This window comes from Cyprinus carpio, chromosome B8 (assembly GCF_018340385.1).
Source record: "Cyprinus carpio isolate SPL01 chromosome B8, ASM1834038v1, whole genome shotgun sequence".
NCBI lineage: Eukaryota > Metazoa > Chordata > Actinopteri > Cypriniformes > Cyprinidae > Cyprinus > Cyprinus carpio.
In genome coordinates, this window is record NC_056604.1 from 16909587 (window position 1) to 16934843 (window position 25257).

Genomic DNA, 25257 nt, shown 5'->3' on the forward strand with positions numbered 1-25257 from the left:
TGAGCCACTTGTCCTGATCTTAGTGGAGAATCCTATGGCCTTCATGCTTCACACAAACAGACGAAAGTGCCGCTATCTAAACATCAAAACAGCTGTTTTACTAGTCTGAGGCTTTGAGCAATATAATCCTTGGATTTATGACTGTAACAATGACATACAAACTAGGAATGACGTATATGTGTTTGGTTATGCATGCGCATACAGGCCTAATACAATGGCGTCATACAGTCTGAATGCTACTATTGTGTATATCTTATGGTTTAATACTTTTTTCATTACAAGTTATATTATTAGCATAAAAGAATGAATGTCAGAATGTCTTGGTATCTGGTTTGCCACTCTTTTGCTTTAATGACAGCAGACCTTGAGCTCTGTACAAAGATTCACATAATCGATGCCACATATTTACTTATATTGGGGATCTTTAAATAGTGCAGAATCTGAAATATTTCTTTGGTAGTAATGACAATAGTGAGCTATCTGTCTCGTAACAAGGTCCACTAGAAGAGTTCAGAAGAGGTTGATGAAGCATCAGATGGAACTGCATGCTAGTTTTGGGCTCCTAGTTAAAGGGGTCAATTTGAACAGAGGCAGTTCATTGATATTCAGAGATTTGACCTTTTAACAAGAGGGGGCTCACTAAGGGTGAAATAATTACGCCTACACCTTTAAATCTATATATGTTTTTACTTTTGCAGATAAATTTGTCCCTAAACTATAATCAAGTAAGGATGCATTAAATTGATCCTCTTGAAAGTAAAGACTTTTATGCAGAAGATTGCTATTTTGATTAATTAATAACTTTTGAACTTAATATTCATTAAAGAGCCTTTACTCTAAGACTGGTGTAAGCCTGCTGAAAATCATCTTGTCATCACAGGAATACATTACATTTTAAAATATATTCAAATAGCAAACAGTTATTTTAAATCTGAATAATATTTCACAGTATTACACTTGATCAAATAAATGCAAGCTTGATGACCAAAAGATACTTTTTTTAAACACATTAAAAATCTTAAAGACCTCAAACATGAAATGTATGATAAGTGAAAACATTGTGTTCGGAGTCTATGACCATCATGCATGCGATTTTCCATGAAAGAAAGAAAGAGATGTGATGAGAGAATGTGACCTCCAGTAAAAGAGCAAGAAATCAAATAGAATTGCGTGATAAAAGTATGATAATAACTGAAGGCAAGCCATAACCCTTTGGCCTTCTGTAGTATTATGTGTGCAAATACACACTGACACATGTGCACACAACACACACTTTGGACTAACGGAGCTGGCACTAGTTAAGAGGAAACAGTAACAGCTGCTGCTGTGGCATCTGTGACTGGATTCCATTTTTCACATTTTTCACTTGATTAATTTCTCCTCACAGTGGACACTGCAAACACACACACATGTACACACACAATCAGTAATTTTTCAGCTCTGTAATTTAGACTGCTGACAGCTTAATTGCTATTCAAATGAAAAGGGAAAAAAATCAATTGAAAGTATTAAAACTTAATCTGGTTGATTATGTTTTTGTTCTATCTAGTGTATTGTTTTACATACATGTCATGCATAGTAACATTTACACTTGGTTTCATTCACTAAGGTAATAATATAATCCAAATGAACACCTGTTCAGTTCTCTACAGACATTTTAATGCTGGCTCTCAATTTTCCTGTACCAATACTTGGACCAGTGAATTAGAAACCGACCTTGAAGGAGGCGAGTTTGTAACACTGTAGACTCAGCTGTTGTGTCACATCAGCAATCCATACCCATCCACAGGTGTCGGTTTAGCATATGTGCTTCTCCATTAAACTAAAAACAATGCTCAATACCACTATTGTGAGTGAATAGATAAACCACTTGTAGAAAAATGAATGGGCGGTATTGTAATGTTCAATATGGCAGCTGTAGGACGCCTGGTTGGTAAAGGCTCGTCTTATTACTCCAAAATGCACATGTGCATTAGTTTGAATCAAAAAAATTTAATAAGATTTCATTGGTAATTTAAAATGTGTTTTTAAAATTTAAGCTGTATTTAACTGCACTAATTGGTGTGCCCACTAGGAGGTATAGGCAGTGTCTGAAATTGCATACTGTCTGAGTAGGTACTTCTTTTGAATAAGTACTTCTACTATATTGTATGAATGCGCGTAGTATGAATGTAATCTGGATGTACTACATTTGTCATGTTGTCATTAACATGTGGCCCACCAGCATCAGATGTGACGCTTCACTGCCATTCACAAATCATAATAAAGTGCCCACTGGAATCTCGACGTAACTAGAAGTAGTAGGTCATCTGCTTTCTGTTTTATGAACTGTAAATTTGGACAAACGCTTCACCTACTGTTTTTTGCCTACTATATAGTATATACTATATATATAGTATAATATAGAAGACCAAAACAAGCACTTTAAAAACTCCAAAAGCACAAACTCAGTTTATAACAACATCAATATGGTTAAATGCCTGAAGTACACCCTGAGGTTAAAACAAGATCAAGATATTTTCACATGTTATTCTACATCATAAAATAGATCAGTATTTTTTATTATTATTATTTTTTTTGTTACTTGTCTTGAAAAAGTCAGTTACTGACAAGGCTAAATGGAACTACACAGGTTTTCAGGGATGTTAAAATGCCTCCATGCTGTCCTCTACAGGTCAGGTGAAGTATAACGAAACAGTGACACCTTGGTCTTTTCTCACTGAAGTATTGGATACTTGTGTGCATATTGCTTAGTTAGAAAGTAGCTGCCTGGGGTTGCAACCAAGATTTGGATTGTGGTCATCTTTTTCATTCCTCTACAGATGCTGATGCTATAAATTGAGTAAATATGTATAATTGACTAAAGTTGAGTGTAATTGTGACTTCATCAACACACAGAGACACGAGAGTCAAATCAACAGCTTTGACTTTCTTTTGTGTGTACAAAAGACAAGAGTCCCACTGATCCATAAAATCATTACTGCTTCTGCCAAAGAGTGTTTTAACAGGTTCCAAGGACCACGGCTTACTTTTTAAATAAAACATAAACAAGGAAAATATCAAACCCATTAATCTTTCATTAAGCTTGCCTGGATAAAAAAGAATCGCTTAAAGTATCATTCGTTACCATCACTGCGAGAGCACAGGCCCCCTGCTAACTTCAAAGGCTTTCTCAAAGAAAAAAAGAGAGGATAGAAAGAGTGGATGAGAGAAAAAGAGAGAGAGTCAGTTAGCTAGCTGCTTGCTACTTTGCGTTTGGCAGCGAACCAGCTTGTGGTCGCGTTTTTATCTTCTGAGAGAGAGAAAGACAGAGAGTGAAATTGTTAGCCTCGTAGGAACATTATCTAAAAACACACACACACCACAAACAAACCTTAACAAAGCATGGCATATAGCACCCAACAGCAGCGGCAAACTGTCTGCCAGTGTCACCTAGCAATAAGGAGCTGTTTATTCTAGAAGAAATTATCTTTTATTGCTTTGGCTACCTCCACTTCATACTCTTCCTCTTCTTCAACAACACAAAATTCTTTCTTCTTCTTCTTCTTCTTCTTCTTCTTCTACTTCTTCTTCTTCTTTTGTGGAATAACACAAAATGTGTTCAGTGCGTAATTCATGTGCTTGTTTTTTTCTGTATGTGTGGCTTTAATTTACTGACCTCATTTTGTATCTCTTATAATTTCCTGTCTCAACTCAACCTCTTCCTTTTGATTTTGATGTTTCAGTCAGAAGAGATCTATTTTTCATTAAGCCTGCAGCATACAAACCTTGCTGTGAACAAAGTTAGAGAAGTGTTTTTCAAATGAATCCACAAAATTTTAACTCCACACATGTACATACAGTATGTCTTTCCATGTGAGGACAAAAATGCCTCAATCAATATCTAATTTATTTTTAAATGCTTTTTATTTATGTTTTTCTCTTATTTTACATGTATTTTTTCTCAACTGTATATTATATTTTAATGTTTCGGTCTGTGTAATTTATATTGGCACTTTTGGTTTTTGGTGGTTTCAATCACAAATTCTGATTTGTCCGATCAGAATAAATAGTCAACCCAACCACTTAATCTGTTAAGTCCAAAATTACTTTTTTAAAACACCACACCAGACTATACCAGTTACACGTGTTTTCACGGTCACTGTTTACTTAACGCTATAACTAGACCTACATTTTTCCCTCAAGAGCAGCTTGATTTTAGTGGCATGAGCCATACCTCTTTCTCTACAGTGCTTCCCTTTGAACCTTTGTCTCCATGTATCATTAAAAATGTAAATCAGACCCCCATCCTCACATGACTCTCACACGCCTCTCAACATGTTATGCATTGCAGCTGTAATGGACTGGAAGCTGGGTTTCTTGCTTTGATTTGGCTCACAGAGCGGAGAATGGGCAAACGCTTCAGCTATCACACCTGTGCCAGTCTGATATGAGCTACTTGGAGTGCCCGCTTTGTAGCTGTGCCAGACTGGGAGAGAAAGGGGCTTGTGCAGCAATAGTCCGTGCTGGTAAAGCGGGTCAGGTTATGATGCTCTTAGGGTGTCAAGTGGAGCAAAAGTGAGGTATGACGATCACTGGATGAGCTGTTATCCATGTTAGGCATTTTACAATGTTAAGTTAGCAAGTCTTTTTAAAGTGTCCGTTTACAGTCATAATATAAGACACATTAGATGAGGACGACACATTTTAAGTGGAATCAATTAAGTTCACATTACTACTGAGGTAATCAAGCACACTCTCAACTTTCTCTTTCTGTCTTAAATATATAGTGTTGGACAGTCTAAATGATTCTAGTGAATCGGTTCATTCTAAATCAGTCCTCTCTGTTATATAGCTTTGGGAAGTCTAATTCATTGTAGTGATTTGGTTCATTCTAAACGGTCCTCTCTTTCATAGGTTTGTCATAAATGGATCTTTCTGTCATATAGCACTGGAAAGTCCTATTATAGTGAACTGGTTTTACAGAAATGATTATCTTTCATATAGCTTGGGCAAGTCTGATTCATTCTAGTGAACCGGATCGTCATACGCTGTTCTTTTTCTCATATGATATAATATTACAAAGTCTGATTCATTTCGGTGAATCAGGTCATCATAAATGATTCACTCACGTAATGTTAGATTCAGTCTATTGAATTGGTTCATCTTGAAAGGTTTTATTTCATACTGAGCAGTCCGATTCATTCTGGTGAATTGATTCATAAACGTTATCTCTCTCATGTTATGCTGGGAAGACAAATTCATTCTAGTGAATTGGTTCCTTATAGACAGTTATAGCATTAGAAAGTCTAATTCATTCTAGTGCATCAGTTCTTCAGACGCTTCCCTCTTTCATAAAGCATTGAGAGTTTAGATTCATTATAGTGAACTGGTTCTTCATATTTCTTTGTTCTGATTCATTCTAATGAATCTAGTCATCATCAGTGTTTTATATCTTGCAAATATATAATTGGGAAGTTAAATTAATTTTATTGAATTGTTCATACATTTTTCTCTCACACATATTGTATAGGGAAGTCTGATTGATTGTAGTGACCTGGTTAATATTAAATGTTCTCTCTTTCTCAAATAATTCTTTCAACTTGTTTGGATTGATCGTGTAAGTGCATATTCTAAAAAGTCCCATTTTAGTCTTTTCTGTCGCAAAATATTAGTTAACCTCTATGTTTTCAACTTGTAAAAAGTGCAGTGTATACTGTATACTGTTACCAAAAACACTCATTATTTATCTGATGTTGAAGATCTGCATAATAACATTAACTTCTATTGCTCTTAGTCATATTAATAAATCTATGCCAAATGCGCTCATATACACCCTTTAATAAAACATGTTTTCATATGCTGTTTCAAATGAGGGTGATTAGGTTGAGGGAGTGGACTCATCAGAGCTCACTGGATATTTCCTGTTTCTGATGGAGCTGAAAATGGAAAAAGTGTTTTTGTGATCGACGCCCCTGTCTCCATTTCAACACTATGCACCATGATTAGCTGAAGAATGTGTTAGGTTTAGCCTTGGTTGTGTCTGTGTAGGGATGGTTTTTGGTAGATGGATGGGTGAAAGAAGGAAAACGGAAGGGTGCTGAGATTTAATGAGATGCTGGAACAGTGGGGGAGATGGTTTTAAATTACTTGCTGAGGACTCGTCCGGAGGGGGTGGAGGAGATGGGTGTGTGTGTGTGTGTGTGTGAAGGGGCTTTGCTGTGTGTCAGAGGGAGGGAGTTCACACACTGCTACAGGAGCATGCTGAGATCCATTGCCTTTGATGCTCACTTCTCTGTGGCCTTTCTCCACTCTCTCCCACCACTTTTTTCCTCGTTTGCCCTGTCCTTCGTATCCTGTCTCATTGCAACACTGCACAAAACTTTGTTAAGGCCATGGTTTGGACTAAGAGAAGAGAAATAATAAAAGGCTTAACTTCAATGACCTCCAGGTTTTTGTGAGTACATTGTGGAGGACAAAAGGAAATCTTTCTGTTAAATATAGTTTAAAAGACTTGTGTAAAAGTCTTGTTATATCCTTGTCAAAAAGACCAGCAATGCATGGGGCGCTGCATGGTTTTCCTAACTAAGATTTAAAAAATAAAAGTTCTTTATTGGAATCTATGGTTTAATGAAGAACCTTTTCCACTGAACAATAAGTTGAGGATCTTTAGATTATTATCTTAACACTGAGATGTTGAGAAAGAAACTGAGAAAAATGGTTCTTTTAAGAGCTGTTCACTGAAAGGTGAAATGGTGAAAATGGTTCTTCTGTGTTATCACCATGAAAACTCCCTTCTGGAAACTTTATTTTTAGATTCACCGGCAAGTTTTCCCAGGGTTTACCCCTTTATCAGAAATGTTATTCTGATATATATATTTTTGCTGATGAAAAACATGGCTATGGTCTGCTTGCACTAAACCAGTTCTAAGTTAACCATCATAAACCAGCCTGAAAATGCTGATCTAAGGTGGTCTTTCCAGAAAAAGGTTCAGAATGTTAAAGCACAAACATTTTACGTAATTACACCGTAAGATTTTAAAATGGAATGGCCACATGAACCATAAATCAAGACCAAAAATCCAGTGTGCCAATCCAGATGAATCAAAGTGAATCAAACTGTCTCCAGCAGTACAAAAAGCTCCTAAACAATCTGGCTGACAGTTGATTCATGTGAATTGGTTGCGTAGTTCAGTCCCAGTGCCCTCAGCAGGAGTCTGTTGCTACGCTCCGTCCCTCTGTTCCCCTCTGCCGCCCAGCTGTGTCCCCACTCTTTTGTTGACTTTGAAAAAAGATCACATAGCTTCCCTGCTCAGCGTGGGGGGAACAAGAGAGAGGAGGGGGGCACGGCAGGGCTCCGCTATGGTCAACATGAGATCCCCCATCCAGCAAAAACTCTCATTCCTACCCCTCTACACAAAAGAACAACAGTGAAGTAAGCTAATGTTTGTGGATGCAGGCTTCTATTTGAGGTTAGAGATACCAGTATGGATAGGGTCTCACTAGGCATTTTCAATGTTTCATCAGGCTCACCAATCAGGATCTGAGTTAAGGGTCACATGACTCTTTCTTAAATGTTTGAATTGGAGGAGGTGGGTAAAGTTTCGGATGGTTAGCATTGCATTAACCCTTTAGCCTCTGCTGGTAGATATATGTAATTGCACCAACTGTTACTAAAGTATCAACCTGTATTCTGATGAACATCTACTTTTACTCTACAGTGCATGCACCTCTACTGTAAATTTGGGGTTATTAAAGAAAATATATATATTTTAAAAAAATTAATATCGTAAAATAAAAAAAAAACAATATATTGATTGAAAGTGACAGTAAAAAAAGGGATAATGTTACAATAAATTCACTTTCAATGAAATACTGTTTAAAAATCTGTTTATCAAAGAATCCTGAAAAAAAATTATGTAATGTCGTAATTTATTTCCACAAAATATATTAGCAGCAACTGCAACTGTTGTAAGCACTGATAATAATAAGAAACATTATTTCTTGATCATCAAATCAGCTTATTAGAAAAATTGAAAAGTTGTTTTAAATAATAACATTTCACAATAATAAAATTTTCAACTATATTTTTGGTAATATAAATATAACCTTGTTAAATATAAACCTCCTTAAAAAAAAAAAAAAAAAAAAAAAAATAACCCAAAACTTTTGAATGGTGGTTGTCGATATAGTGTATTTATAATATTTTTGCAATTAAAAGATATATCACTCACTTTTGTTAAATTACAGCAGATGTTTTAGCAGTGCCTTTACTTTTTATATCTTTTATAAGCCTTTATTTTAATTTTATTTTTTCTTATTTTATTTTATTTTATTTTATTGTTGTTGCCTTATACAATAGGAGTTCTGCAGACTTTCTACAGTGTGACATTTCCCACAAAAAAAAATACATATTCTCACTAATCATGTTTAAGCTTAAATATTAAAAATAAATAAATCCTCAGACTCTGTTTGCTGTTTCCTAAAGGACAGGCACCTTTTATTTAAAGGGCACCTATTATGCCCCTTTTTACAAGATATAATAATGGTCTTGGGTGTCCCCAGAATGGTATTTGTGAAGTTTCAGCACAAAATACCCCACAGTTAATTTATTATAATCATTTGAAAATGTCATTTTTGGGGCCTGTTTTAAAAAGAGCTGTTTTGGTGTGTACCACCTTAAATATATAAATGAGCTGCATATCCCCGCCCTGCCTTTGGATGCGGGCGTGGACTGGCACACCTATTACAATGAGCGATCGGTAGAAGCACAGAATGGCTGAGAGTGGGAGACCCGGTGTTTTGTATGGCATTCAGCCGTATATGTTTGAACCGGAATCAGACCCAGATGATGATGAAGAGACTCCGGCAGAAGAAAACACAAATGAGAATGGAGCAGGACGTCTCTGAATGGTTGTTTGATACATTTATGTACTTATATTTTAATCGCGTCCCCTTTGCAATTATGGATGTGCAGCACGCACTGTGATAACGTTCGCGCAATTTTTTTAAAACTACAAACACAAATACTGTGATAACGTTTGCTAAGTACAAACGAAATTATATTTATGCGACGAGGGAACGATTGCGTTATGTTGACATTACTTGTCATACAGGTGCTTATGTGGCAAATGTGAGAAGATGGCTACAGAACCAGAAAAATATATGCTGCAGGGAGATAGAAACAGGTATTAATTTGTAATGTTGCAAAAAAATAATACGTGACATAAAACTGTCATACGCTATTTGTTTTATCAAAGGTTACAAGACGGATGCAACAACTTCAAGTCACTCCATCATGTATGGTAGACCATCCCGGAATGGATCCAGTTTGTTTAAATGTGTTTTCGTTACAAAACGCTTTTAACATTTACAGGGCTGACTATGGTCCCCTGCGACTTCGTGGAGTACAAAAGTGAGTGTTAATGATTAGCACATTTAAGAAAAAAATGTCAATTTCTTCTAAATATTACAAATGTTTTTATGAATTTTTGATGAATTAATTTTTAGTCTAATATTTTCCCGGGTTATAAGGAAAATTATAGTGAAAACAAAACATATTATAGCTTTAAATAATTTCACAACAACTTGCATATACATTTTTTTTATTTACATTATGTATAAAGACACTGAACTGTACAAATAATTTTAATAAAAGGACATTCCTCCAAAAAAATTTTAACCATGATCAATTAAATATCAAATATTTCAACTCCAGACAACAAATGATAGAATATTTGAAAAAAAAAAAAACACAGAAAAATCCTTTGAACCCTGTTTTGAGAGACCGTGGCTATGTGTGTGTGCCTTAGTCGTTACAGATTTTTTTTTAGCTTATCGGAGTTTTGTGAGCTGGTGCTGGGGTTTTCCTTGGACGAAAAGTTCGAGTTGTGATTCCATCCTGTGTGGGTCCTGAGGATTCGAAGAGAGTTTCCTGATACCCAGGGTAGTTATGTAGGTTTTTCGACCACCTATTGATTAAACCGAGATACCCTACTAGAGATGGCCTCCTCCTTCTCTGGCCCGGTCATACTCTGCACACAATGCTGGTGGTATTGGTATCCTCAAAACATCATCCACATATGGTGCAGGATCCACAAAGACTTTATCAAATATGAGGTCCAGCAGGTCATCCACATATCCTGTGCAATATAACATTTTATTTTATTTTAAATTAGTCAAATATTGAGTTTTTCAAATAGCTTGTAAGAAATTATGCAAAAAAGATATGTACATTTGTAGTAAATTTGTTAAGTAAACTCATTTTATACATACTGAATGTTGCTTGTGTCTTTACTTCTCTGACCCGGTATTCTCCCCTTCTTGGCCTTTGGAAAGGTCACTTTGAACACCGGTCGACCAGCTGCTGTCGTAGCTTGAGTACGCCCGGCATTCTCATTGTAATGTAGTGCAGCCAGGTATAGTCTGTAAGCAAAATAAATACATTTTCAACATTCAATGTCTACAGTGTATGTAAAAGTAAATTTATTTTTACAACAATAACATTACCTGCACAACATTCCCAGAAATGGAAAATATGGCAAAAACCACATTTTTTGGTGTAAACCGTAGTATTACACTGTGGAAAACCTCGATAGAAGAAGTCTGATAGTGTGGACTTAGCTTGGCAACATCCTTCACAATTCTCTTGTTGGAGAGAACTTTCTCCAACTTGAGATATGGCAGTGTTCCTAAATTATTGGAAGTGTTACTATAGTATGATGTAATTTTAAATAAAAAAAGGCAAGCTATATGACCTGTATACATTTTTTAAAAGTAACTATTGCTTCTTTAGCCTACATACCAGCAGCTAGCCACTTTTTTGTGTCTCGACTTCTCCTTGTTCCATGTAGACATGCTGGAAAATTGCTGTCTTCATGTGTGTGCTTATTTTGCATGTGGTTTAGCATAGACATCCATTTAGCCCACTCTTTCAGGTCCACTGCTTGATGATGCAGCAGTCCAAATAGATGTGGTTTTTTTATACTATGCAACCATTTACGTATTTTCTCACACAACCCTTTAGCTTGCACACTTTTTCCAGCTGCTTTGAAATTCCTGGAGATTTCAATTAAATACAAACATGACAACACACACAATAAGTAGAGCAATGTGTCATTACATATAATGTAATGGTGGTTGTTATATATATATATATAATATATATACACACACATGTATATATATATATATAAATAATTCCGCTAAACACATAATGATCCGCTAAAAACAGTTTCAGCGCAATTATTAGTCCGTAAAAATTTAGAAAATGATATGATGGTAGTAAGGTTATTTACCTTTCTCTATGTGCCAGACATCATAGAATTTGGTTGACATTGCGTTCCCTGAGGAATTTTTTTGTATTTGCGGATGTCGGTCAGTCACAATGCAGTCCCAGAGTCACTCCATGAGCATCCAAAAAAGTCAAGACCTTTTGCTCTTCAAACCTTCCTTTTCCATGTGGTAACTTCCTCCCACTTCATTACTCTGAAAAGTGATTAAAATATAATAATTTTTTTGCGTTTAAAATAAAATATTCAAGTTTTCCAGGACGTTGCATCAAAGGTTTCTGCTCATTTACCTGGACGAGTTGTACATCAACAACGGTGTTTGTCTCCAGGTCCATCATTGTGTAAACTGCCATATTTTGGCAGAGTGCCCTTCAAAAAACAAAAATACATAATCTCTTATTACACAATGTGCCCTGTCTATAAGATAAAATTCTATATATTTTTTTCTTTATAAAAAAACAATGTAAATTTGTCCCACAATGTACCTGGTGAGTCAGCCCTCATATCTCCTCCAACAATGACCTTTTCCCTTTGAGCCAACAGCTGTAGCATCTCATCCTGCCAGTTTCTCCATTTGTAAACAATAGCAGGCTCAATGCACATTCGTGCATGACGACGAAAAGGTGTCGTACTTGAAAAGATGTAACTTCATAGCTGCAAATATCTGACAACACATAGAGAATAGTTGGTAAGCAGTAAATTAATAAATGAATAAACATAATTTTTTTTTTACATTACACATTTTTTAGTCTCATGTAACTGCAAAGCTATGGATTATTTCATTTACAAATACCTTTTCAATTGTGAAAAATGAAGCACCACTGAGATACACAGCAGCAGAAATGAAGGTTTCCAGCTGGAGTACTGCCCAAAATCGGCTGACTGTTCCATTTCCGTGAGAACTGACAATGGTGGCAGAGTTGTTCAACACGTAGAAATGTTCAAATCCTTTGTGATCTTATATGACAGCTTCTATGACATACCGGGCACACATCAAACAGTTCCATGATGCAGGTCTCATAGACAATATATTTACAAATGTTTTGATTAGGGCTGGATTCTTGAGCTCTGAAAAAAAAAAACATTAATTTACATAAAGCACTACAGAAAAAATTAGATATGCTATAATTAAAACAAACATTATTCTAAAATATAATATAAACTTACGACAAGTCTTTGGGCTCTGTTATTGATGTGTCTGCCTCTGCAGGATTAAATGTGACATCAGTCTCTTGTGATGTTAGTATTGAAGAGCATTCCTGCAGGGTATCTTCATCTTCCTCAAGGTCCAGACAAGGTCTTTTTGATGAAGTCTTGAGGGGCGTGGAAGACGCAACAGCTGTATGAGAAACTAATTTTGTGCTAACATCAAAACTTGACAATGTTGTCTCTGTCTGGACACCTGGAATATATAATTCAGCAAAGTTTCAGCAAAGATTCACTTTCTCTATCGTGGCTATTCAATTCAATTCAAATTTATTTGTATAGTACTTTTCACAATACATTGTTTTAAAGCAACTTTACAGAAAATGAATTTCGAAATGTGCATATAAAAATACAATTAGCTAATACAATTATATAATATTATATTGTATACTATATAATATAAATATAGTTAAAAACATAAACATACAGACACTCCTGTGGTGTGTTTGAAGCGTCCTCATTGACAGTTGTGTACCAACACTGCATAGCTTTGATGTTTCTGTCTGCACGCCAATATCCCTCGTTCTACAGCTTCGTGTCGATGTGCTGGCCTTTGTATAAACATAGCAATTTTGATGTCTTGTCTTTACAGAAAACATACACGGTTTTTAATACAATATCTTACAAAAATTATATACGTGTGGATACACAACTTTACAAACAAGGTTTACATTATATACACAGTCAGATTTTCTACGACGACGACAAACAACTTTAGACGCATTTGTTATTGAACTGGCTGACATCGACTGAAATGACTATTTCTAAAAAAAACATGAAATACACTTACTTCTTCTGAAGGTGACGTTGCATCGCGAACAGTAGGCAACGATCCAGACTTGAGGATTAACTTTGAAGCAAGACCTGCTTTGAATTGACCCTCGTTCTCAAAACAGTCAGTCAAAAAATGATTCGCGCAAACATAAACGTATTTTGGAATTTTGAGTGGCGCCTTTCCTTCATAAATAAAATCCATCCACTGCGTTTTCAGTGGCTCTGATGTCGGAAGTAAGTGAAAACTACTATGTTCATTATTACATCCCACAACAGAACACTTATGTTTCTTAGGAGACATTACCGGCTGTCTTTGAATACAATGGAGGATGGTGTACAGATCACGGAGGGCGGGCTCTATGCCAAAACCAGATTGTCAATCAAACCACGTCGGTGGGGCTTAGCTCAATTCTACGTCACAGTGAGAGCAGTCTTAGAACAGGGCGTTTTGAGACAGTGCTCATGAATATTGAGATTGTAAAAAAACCACTAGGTGGATTTTTATCATTCTAGGGTGGTTTTGCTCACACACTGCCAACACACATGTATGGTCAAACACCATGTAAAAGTGAATTTTGCATAATAGGTGCCCTTTAAAAGGTTTGCCTCTTATTTTCTCCTTTTGGCAAACATTTTTTCCCTGACACAGAGCTACCCTGTTTTTCAACAGCAGTTATTGTTAAATAATAGCAGAACCGATCTCAGCTCAGCCTAAATAGGGCACCTCCATGAACCCCTTATAACAGGGTGACCTTCATGGTCTTTATCTTATGCTCCCCCATTCTCATCCCATCCCTCCTGCATGCCCACAGACCCAGAGCAGTCAAGGGCACCGTGCTGCCCGGCCTTGATATGTTTTATCAAGTGTGAAGGAAGTAGCATGTGCCAAGAAAAACACATCTATCTACAGCTGAGGAAAACGTGCACTTTGGCAAGAAGGCCTGCCTTTTGTTTGTGCGTATGATTAAAAGCATTTCAGTGGGTAGAACATAAAGGCTGATAATTGCCTTATCTGAGTGCAGTGCTAACTAACATAGCAAATCCACCCCCCAGTGGTAAAAGCCAGCAGGACATTTTCATTAGCTGAAATATATTCTCAGATGGAACAACATCTAAAGTGACGCTGTCTGAAGCTGCTATAACACGGAACAGATTACTGTGTGGCTCTGTCAGCGAGCGCAGCTTGTTTCTCTTCCCCCACCCTTACCTTTCTTCACTTTATATTGAGTGCTGCTAATAAGAATGACACCCTGAATGTGCAGTGATAGTCAAAATCTGTCATAACTGATCAGTCTCATCCTCATTCTGGCTGTTAGTATTGCAACCACACTAGCAGACATGGTAGCAACAGCTAAAAATAATTCCTAGACTAATAGCTTTCAAATATTGTTTAATGCTGCCTCTTAAAGGTGCAATCCCCCCACAAAAAAAGTGTATGTAAATTGATAGTTTTGAGCACCTAAATTAAAGTACTTTTGATATTTTTTTTTTTTTTTTTTTTTTTGATGAGACGAAAGCTCCTGTCATATAAGTAGTCTATCAAAAACTACTTTTGTTTTTCATGGAAAGGGTCTCCTCATGGTGACAGCCATGTTGAAACCACATGACCAGCTGAATATAAGTCAGTAACCATCCCGTTATTATGTTTACCTTTTGTGAAATAAATTAATTCATTCTAATTGCAAATAGAGTAGTTTTTACAAAGGCATTGGTAACCAAAAGTGTTTGCTTTTTAGCGCTGAAAAGGCATGGACAGTTATTTTTGCAACTGACCTTATTGAATATTCATTTGTAGGAGTTTCCCTTTCAGATGCAAAATTTATGGGAGGAGAGTTTTAAAATGAGTCACACAACGCGATTTACTAACGTTTGCGCTCAACAAAAAATTCTGGTATTTGTGCCATTATTTAACGCCCCAAAAAAGCATGCCTTAAACAATGTGATGCGATGCGCTTGGTATATTGGGTTGGTCGATATGTAAATGAGATGTTGCGTCTGTGTTCTTTAATTTGCATGTTGTCAGTGAATCTCGATTAAAAACTGTTCTTGACACCATTTTGTAATTTTATAACTGTATTCCTCAATTGACATAAAGTTTAACATCCAAACTCAGTCGGGGTACAAAACTTGTGCAACAAAAAATAAAACAAAATAGTGTTGTAATATATCATGGTGCTAATTCTGATTTTGCAAGCTGGAGTTTAAAATATAATATGCACAATTAATTTTTTTCTCTGTAGTACATACAGTAGATGTAGTGTGATGTATTGAAAGCAATGCATTTCTTTGTACATGGTGCCTTACAATTACTGTGACATTACAAGTAACCTTCAGAAGAAAATTTGCTTTTAAGGGTCACGCTAACATCCATCAAAGCAGAGTCATTTAATTCAACCAGTGCATGGTGAATTAACTGAACTTGGACATATTTAGAGTGTCCATTGTAGTCAATCAGCTTCTAGGAGGATTTTTATCTCAAAGGCCATTGTGTTTCACTTATTAGTTCAAAGAAGCCCCTTCATGTTGGTCAGTGCTGGTTCAGCATGAAGATAATGCAGTAATTTAGTATTTTTTTATAGATTAAAGGAAGGAACATTTGGCTTATCTTGCAAATTCTGCCCCTTTTCCATGGATTTTTTCCCTCTTTTTTTAGATGTTTTGCTTATTTAAGCAATGGAGCATTTGATCACACTGCACTTAATATGGATTAGGAAAGGAGAAAGGATGATGAACTCACTTGAAATTGTGGCGGTATTAATTACGAAACAAATTACAGCAGAACTATGTGTGTATCACTTTAATAGCTTAAAGTATTTTATATGTAACCTCTGACTACATATAATATTGAGATATAGATCACAATCAACTAATGATCAAACACTGGGATTTTACCATAAACTTGTATCAGTATGAGATACCATACGCATTACATCAGGCTAAAATGTGACCTCATTTCAATTAAATGATTACCAATAACATCTATATGTTAACCAATCTCTTGCTGTCCTTAGCAGAGTTATTTTATGAGCATTTATATACTATTGTTACTAATCATTTAAATTATTATACTGTGTTTTATTCTTTTTTGAAATATACTATTTAGGTTTATTTTTATTTAATTTTATTTATTTTATTTATTTCTTGGACAGGTTTGGGGCCTGGGGGGCATTCATCAGCCCACCAGGCAGGGGGCATCTTTACTCTACACCCACCGCTGCTAGCAAACACTCTCTTCTGTGCTTTTCTTCTTAGCTCTTTTATTTCAACTTCTCTTTAAGTTTTTGCCTTTGCTGTGTTTTGAAAATTGATATATATATATATATATATATAGATATATATATATATATATAATATATATATATATATAGTGCACTATGTCTGCTACGTTTTTAAATCAAAGTATTGTGATCCTTTTTACACACTTTCTTAATCTATGTGTATAGATTAATGTGTAATAAATGAATGTACCCTTATTATGTTTTTAATATCTCTTCTTCTGGTTATAATGTAGATGCATTAATCTTGGGCCATCAGTATACTTTTATTTTTTGGAGGATAAAAAGCCACTTGAAGCCAAGGACCATATGTCAGCGGCTCCTCTCTCAAATCAAATGAAAGAGAAATCATTACAAGAGATCAAAGCTGTCTTTTTCATGCATATTTGCATAAAAAACTGTATTATACAAAACTTGTTTTTGCCAACTTTTGTGCGCTTTGCACTGTCATGAAAGAAAGAAGGAACTATCAATGTAACTTTGTCAAATGTGAGTGTTTGTGTAGTCTGTGACATTAAGTCTATCTTGTTGTTGTAGGTAAATAGTGGTGGGAAATTTTGCTATCTGACTGAATCCCACCGGACTGAATCACTAATCATTCTTAGATCTTGACATGAAAGTCAACCGTAGATCTGCCTCCAAAAATGCCCTTCAAGGTGCCAAGTTCCCAGTCAAAAAAGATGAGGGTGCGAGTCTGAAACTGATAGAGGAGGGGGGGGCTATGAGAGAGAGAGAGAGAGGAGAGAGAGGAGAGAGAGAGAGAGAGAGAGAGGGGGGGGGGGGGGCTATGCTGCAGAATCCTTAACATTTGAAAACATTTGAAGATCATTAATCTTTCATCAAAGTCTGAGAGAGGCAAAAAAAAGAGAGAACAGCCCAATATGGTAAATGGAGGGCTACAGATGGACACCATTATGAAAAAGAAAGCAGAGGTTGAGATTCAGTAAAGCACTTGAGCATGAAAATGTATTTATCAGGTGAAAGTGAAACTTAATTCAAGTAATTTTATTGAATTCTCTAATATTTGGGGGTTTCTTTTATCTAGAAATGGTAATTGCTATAAAACCCCATATTTGCAACAAATTAAAAACAATATCATTCCCCATTGATTATACTTAGGAATTCCTAATGTTAGGAATGCTGGGATAGGCTCTGAAGTCCTGTTCACACCAAGAACGAAATATATTAGTGTCCACACCAGTGTAAGATATAATTTTTAAAATGTGAAAGTGACATGATATACAGCATGCTCAGACCCATACTCAGAATTCGTGCTCTGCATTTAACCCATCTAAAGTGCACACACACACACACACAGCAGTGGGCAGCCATTTATGCTGCGGCACCCGGGGAGCAGTTGGGGGTTCGGTGCCTTGCTTAAGGGTACCTCAGACGTGGTATGCCGGCCCGAGACTCAAAAACCCACAACCTTAGGGTTAGGAGTCAAACTCTCTAACCATTAGGCCACAACTTCCCTTATAAGTGTGCTGTTGTTTTGTCATCTACCACTTTAAAATGCTCAAGGTCTTTGAAGTTGTGTGGATTCTTGATTGTCTGGTCAGTGTTTTTATCATCATCATCAGCATGGGAAAAAAAAATCATACTGAAAGTGATTCCAACAGTGTTGTGCTTCTGTGTCATTATCATTATAGTTATCATCCTTGGTGTGAATAGGCCTTCACCTTAAAAATAAAATATACAGTAAGAAACAGCTTTAAACACTGACATGGAACACATTTTCCATCCAAAAACATTAATCAGGTCCAAATGTGCAGTTATGTCAACTACATTTATTAACCATGAATCCTATATCTCACAAAGCAGCATCAAGCAAATGCAGCAAAAACAAAAGAATGTGTGGCTTGATAAATGGCAGATCTGTTCTAATACATACTGCTGGGACGTTTTCTTTTTTGAAGATGGCGAAATGTAGGAAAAAATAACAATCTTTCAGTATTTTTAGTGTCAAAGCTTTATTTTTGTACATCCCCAGATCTTTTTCTGATCATGCTTATATCAAAACAAATGATGGATGATGCACACAGACATTCGCACTGCAGGAGCATGAAAAGCTGCTTACATCTTGTTTGCCCAGATATAACTTTCATGAACAGACAGCAGCGTATTAAACTAAAGGAACATCACACATTATACATTGTGACATATCTTAAGCCTCCCTTAATTTACAGTAAATGATTTATATGAAAGGAATATTGCAAATTGTTATTCTAGGGAGTAAAACGTTGTTAGTACAACTTCTTTCTCACCAAAAGGGGCATTTTGTAGGCCAATCTACTGAAATCTGTTGGGTGAAGCACCTGAATCTTACAGCTGTACTACAATCAACGACCATTAACTGTGCTTCTATGCTTATTGGTCAGTACTTCCTCTGCGTTGACTGGGAACACAATCAGTTGTGTTTTGTGTATTTGGGGCGCCATCTGGTGTGAACGTCTATCTTTATAATACAATTAGTCACAGGACCAGATGACCCCTGTAACAGGTAGTTTCGTATCCTTCCAAATAAATTAGTTTTCCTTAAGATCCTTTTCCATTACATTTTCAACAAGCATTTTTTGATCAAAATAAATAATTACGACTTGAAAAGACGGTAAGGAATGAATTATTGTGAATGAAAAAATATGAACCAAATTAGATGATAAATGTATTTAGCAGCGGAGGGATACAGAAGAAATCGGGGTAACGGCCAGCTGGGGGTTAATTGAATGTCACTTGGCGCTTGTCGAGGCAGGGGTAAGAGCTGGTTGTCGATTTCTAAAGTTTTCATCGACTTTATACATACATAATTGGTTATTTGATTGCTCCTGATAGTTGTGAAATTGTGTATTATGTTGTAAACAATGGAAAATACCGTGTGAAATATCTTAAACCACAAAATTAAGTGTCATTTTCTGGTTACGGTTGGCCAATTAAGTCGTTAATTAACGTTATATAAGTTTCACTGTTATGTACACAATGACAAAACACTTTCCGAGTATTTACGACAAATTTTATAAATCTTTTCGAGCCATTGGAGTAAGTTAAGCTTTTAAACTTTTGTTCTGTCTTTTAGAACTTTGTTACAGACACCGGGGTCTGGCGCGCCAAACATGTGCTAATTATCTCTTACGGACACAATTAACGTTAACTAATTTAATATTTAGTAATGTAACCAAGTTATATGGTTTAATATTGTTTATCATAATGTCACACTGTAACGATGTATGACATTTACGTTTACATTTACAATTTTTTCCTTGATAATGTATTTGTAGGGCCTAACGTTAATCATTTGCACGTGTGAAGTGCGCACCTTGTCAGAAAACTCATACAAACTTTAATTAAAGAAAGAGCAGTTTTTTTTATTTAGATTGAAAACTTAAGTAAAAAACAAACACATTGCATTGTATAAAATGTTTTATTGTAAAATAAATTTTTAATTAAACATAATTAATAGACCCTTGGAATTTGAATAACCCCTCACGTGGCCGTTGTGCGCCATACACGTGAAGAACATGGGTCAGCCATGTTTTTTTATTTATTTTATTGCAGTTGAAAGAATATCAAGAAAGAAAAAATCATTTAAAGATATCTTACAATAGACTCAATAGTGTTAAAAGTTTTTAAAGCCTTTGAGTTCAAAGGATTTGACATTCTTAAAGGAAGTAAAAAGGGACTTTATCTCAGATGAAAACATTCTAAAGTTAGGTTTGCAATGGATGGCTCTGGCTTTTATGAAGGTGAAATTTACCCAGAAGACAAAGCAATAAAACAATATGCTCCAGATTGATGTCCTTGGAATGAAAATCTGACACAAAAATAATGTATTCTGTTATTTATATCATTTTCTTACAGCAAGAAAAAATTAACATGGTAACTTCTGACCAAAAAAGATTTGGAGAATAGGCAAGATAAAACAGATGTAGAATAGATTCTTCATCAGGTTTACAAATGAACACATTAGGCATATATTCTCAGAAAATCTGCTCAAAAATAAATTACAAGGGTAACATCTATTGAGCAATTTTGAAATGGAGTTTCTTTAATTTTACTTGGGGATTATAGTCTGTGAGAAACAGGTCCATAAGTTTTTAATTCAGAGTTCGGATAACAAATCTCCATTTAGATTGTGCTTTAGAGGGGCATCCTGGAGTTTGAAGAGAAAGAGCATTTCTAATTTTAAAAAAAAAAGGTATTGCATTCTTATCTAATACATAACACACCATTAAACGCAAGTGTAGGAAAATAGTTGTTTTACAAAGCCATAACATAAAATGCGCTTAAACAAAGTTTTTTAAACTGACAGGAATACTTTAGTCACCTTTATTAAAATATCTCCCAATGTTGTGAGATTGTTGCACCTTTCAAAGACACAAAGTCAGGAAAGGAAAGAGGGTTCCCCATCAGCATTGAACAAATCAGAAACAAAAAAGATATTTTGATTCACCCATTCAATAAAAAAAAAAAAAAAAAAAAAAAAATTGTTACCAGACAAAATATTTTCATTGTTCCAAAGAATACACGTATGCGGGGAGAAATTATGTTTAAAAGCAATCTTCCAGGATTCTAGGGGTTGTCTATGAGGGTCAGCCGTGTTTTAATGCTCCGTTATAGTAGATTTCTCAACATTTCATATATCAAAGCTCATTGTTGGTGGCAAATTACGTTAAGCATTTATCTCTCAGTTGGCCATGAAATAAACTGTAAAGTCATAGTTAACACAAAAAAGTCAAATTTCCTCACTCTTGTGTCCTTTCAGATTGGTTTATCATTCTTCCATAACTTACAACATTAAATATTATAGGCACACATCCACCTGAATCACCTGTTCACTCAAAAGAAAGAAAGTATGGTAATTGAGGCTGTAATTCTTTCAAAAATCTTTTGTTTACCACAGAAGAAAAACTCTATGGAAAAAAATGCTAAATAAAAAGTATACTGAGAACGTGTACATTGTGCACCAAACAGTAGAATGATTAAACTATAATATTGTGTATGTTGTATCATTAACCTGTGTACAGTACCTTTGAATTGACATAAACCAAAGCATTTGAGAAGCAGCACCAATATGACGGGACGAGCAAAGAGCGAGATCCAGAGGAGGCAGAGGTCGCGGTCAGGAGCCTGCTGCTCCTGGCGCGGTGAGTTTATATTTTATGTTTAAGAGTAATATAATAAAAACTTAATTGAAATAAACTTATTTTTCTAATTTCTCTGCAGCAACCATCTGTATCACAAGAGGCTGCAAAGCCTGTTATGCCCCCCCTCCACCTGAAGGACAGCTGGGTGGGGAGAGGGAGACAGAAACCTGCTCCTGGAAGCCATGTCTGAAGAAGGTAAGTGCATTAGAGCAGGCAATTGGGGGGGATACTGTTGCATATATATGATGATATTCCCTCATCCTATTTCTCACTCTTTTGCTTATTTTCTCCCTGTAGCGATGATGCAGATTTCTGCAGGCTTTCAGCAGGTAAAGATTGGGGAAAGAGGTTGGACGCAGAAGAGATTTCCATGATTTGGTGTCCACACTCGCCAGTTAATGGAACATGTGAAAGAGTCCAAAACAGGTAACACCATATTAATAAGCAAGACTGATTTTTGCATCTTTTGTAATTTTTTGGCTGGGTAGTTGCACTGGCTCTTGATTTTCCAGTTTTTGATGTTATTATTTGGGATTAAAGTTAGACACTTTAAGTGGGAGTATTTGAAAAAAAACAAAAATTCAATGTTCAAAAAACAAAATCTTCCTTTTACACTTTATACTAATCAAAGAGTCCTGCAGAAAAAACAATTTCAGCACCAGTCAGCATATTACAATGATTTCTGAAGGATCAACTGTGACACTGAAGACTGAATTAAGTGCAGCCTGAAAATTCTGCTTTATATCAACAGGAATAAATTACACTTTAAATATAATAGTAGTAATTTTTTCACGATGTTAGTTTTAACTGCAACAAATGAATGCAGCCATGGCGAGCATTAAAGACTTATTTCAAATACTAATAAAGGTTTTTTTTTTTTTTTTTTGACACTAAACTTTCAATTGTTAGTGTACATTTCCCATATCCCTGTTCTAATGTTTGTAGCAAGTAGTGCGAAGTTAGACTTGATACTCTTCCGGTCACCACAGGTGTTTCAGGCACTGCCATTGAGCTGAGGGGCCAATTTCATGCGCCTGCTTCACGAACCTCTGGTGGGCTTTGTATCAGTACCATGTGGACTTCACAAGCCACCCTATGGAGTCCCAGAGTACGTTTGCGCTCCGCTTTGCTTTTTCCAGCACGAAGAGACTCTGGGCAAAGCACACACCTTTGATGGAGCCATTCTCTTCCTCCCCTAACAAATCTGCACAATACTGTATGTATTAGATCCTCAAAGTGCTCATAATTTCAGTGTCTCTTAAGTGAGGTTCTGAAGTGTGGATTTGATGGGTTGTCACTGATAAATTGTTTTATATGTAGGAGACAGTCCTGTGCAGTGAGACTAGAAACGGAGAGAAGGTTGAGATCACGGTTACGCTGACCAACGAGCTCCCGCCATCCTCTCCTGTGTGCTTGCAGTTTATAACTCCTCTTCAGGAGGTAATCACAGATAGCACTCCTGTTTGAAATAGTGGTTTTTACAAGGTAATGAATTTACATCCCTGTTATTTTTGTGTTGTAGATTCTGAGGATACTAAACATGCCAGCAGATTCGGTACGTCATTACTACAACCCTGATGATCCGTTCAACATTCCCCCAGCACAGGTTTTGAAACAAATATTTTGTGTGACATTTACCTTCTGTTGAAAAAGTGCTTGAACATTGGAGTCCTGTCTAAATCTGTTTGCAGGCTTCCTGACGTTGGCCTGGATTCGTGACCACCATCCTTCAGTACGAGTCCAGCATTATTCTGTGCACCGATGTGAAGTCACAAGGTTCTACGCAGTGAGACAGTCCTTGAAACTTCATGTATAGTCTGAGGCATCAATGTGGAGACCAGCGCTTCCTGAAGCCTGCACCAAGGAGCTTGTGGGGCCTGATCATTCTGACTAAGTAAAATGAGCACACATTTACCCATATGGACACTGCCTGGTTCAAAGTTTGGGGTTGTTAAGATTTATGTTTTAATTGTCTCTAATGCCCACTTTGCATTATTTGATTGCAATATTATAGTGAGACCGTACTATTGTGAAATATAATTATCATATAAAAAATAATGGCAAAAGCTGAATTTTCAGCAGCCATTACTCCAGTCTTCAGTGTGTCACGTGACACTTTCAGAAATCATTCTAATATGCTGATTTGCCCTGGTTCAAGAAACGTTTCTGAAACAATGTTGAATTCAGCTGTGATGCTTAATATTTTTTTTGGAAAACCGTGATGAATTTGTTTCAAAAGGTTATTTTTGATGACCAGAAAATTCAGAAATGCAAGCATTTGTTTTGCATTTAGAAATCATTATGTAACATAAAAATGTCTTTACTAGGACTGCACAATAAATTGCATGCGATATTTACTACACAGAGCCGTTGTTCACGATCATATTTTGCCACATTTTGCGCAGCTGACAGTGAACAACAGCTCTGTGTAGTAAATAATGCTGCTCCATGTGAGAGCACGCACGTGATGGAGATTTACTGCTGATTACAGAACCGCTTTACCTGAACAAGAACGCGCATTATATAGCGCATGTGATTCATCGTGCAGCTCTAGTCTTTACTGTTACTTTTAAAATGATTTAATGGGTCCCTTTAGAATAATTTTTTTTTTTTTTTTTTTTACTGACCCCACTTACTGCCAATTTAATGAATAGGTGACATTTTCTTTGATTTACTACTACTTGAAATTTTTAAATCTGGAAAAGTTGATTAATGTAATTAGTGAAGTAGGCCTACACGGTGTGTAACCACATTATCGTGTATAGGTACAATAACAAGACATACAGATGATGACATTGCCTGGGATCATACACCCAACAACACATTTAAGGAAGGGAGATACAGAAATCTCATTCCAAGAACTACCTTCAAAACGGTAACTTAATGAGACAGGTAATTATTTTTGACACTTAGTTGCAGAATTTTACTGTCACGCTCAATTTATTTCCCTCCTCTCCAGCAATATGGTCTGGACATAACCAGATGCAACCAAGGTTCTTCTGGTTATCATGTGAAGAGACTGGGCCATCAGTCGGCCTCCGCCCGGGACCTGCCATGCTTGTTCCAGAGTTCTGCTACCTCACAGGTAAGTCCTTTTTGAAGATTCATTAAAATGTTTGAAGAGGTGGTTTTCTTTTATGTTAAGTGTTTTTGCCTATTTCTATTGAATAGGAAGCTGGGTGAGGGTATATTGGTGAAGGACTCATTGTTTTTTCCCATATATCGACAGTATTTCTGTAGTTTTAGAAGAACTGAAGACACTGAACAAACCATAATATAGTAAGTAATAAAGCAGGTGAAAATTAGATATGTGTGAATTCACTGTGTTTAATTTAAAACAGCAAATGGAACAGTACCTGGATTGACCTTCTACTACTTCTGACGATTCTGAGGTGCCAGAGCTTTACTATCCCATTAGGCAATGGGAGTGAAATTTGTTTCCCTGTTTAATTCTACTTACATAAGGGTTACTCCATCCCAAATGACAATTGTTCATTATCACTTACCCCCATGTCATTCCAAACCCGAACAAGCTTCATTCATCTTCAGAACACCATTTAAGATATTTTGGATGAAAACAGGGAGGCTTGA

At 36.1% G+C, this 25257-nt stretch overlaps 1 protein-coding gene and 1 pseudogene across 1 annotated transcript; one reads left to right on the top strand and one right to left on the bottom strand.

The window, feature by feature from the left end:
* Nucleotides 1–12121: 12121 nt before the first annotated feature.
* Nucleotides 12122–13562, bottom strand: LOC109077533. The gene is made up of 4 exons (XM_042729021.1): nt 13267–13562; nt 12904–13027; nt 12438–12672; nt 12122–12338 (listed from the first exon to the last, which is right to left on the bottom strand). Exons 1-4 carry the CDS (start codon nt 13549–13551, stop codon nt 12212–12214), a joined length of 771 nt encoding a protein of 256 aa, XP_042584955.1. The 5' UTR covers nt 13552–13562; the 3' UTR covers nt 12122–12211.
* A 7993-nt stretch (nt 13563–21555) lies between these two features.
* LOC122138143 lies at nt 21556–24849 on the top strand (annotated as a pseudogene).
* The last annotated feature ends 408 nt before the right edge of the window (nt 24850–25257 follow it).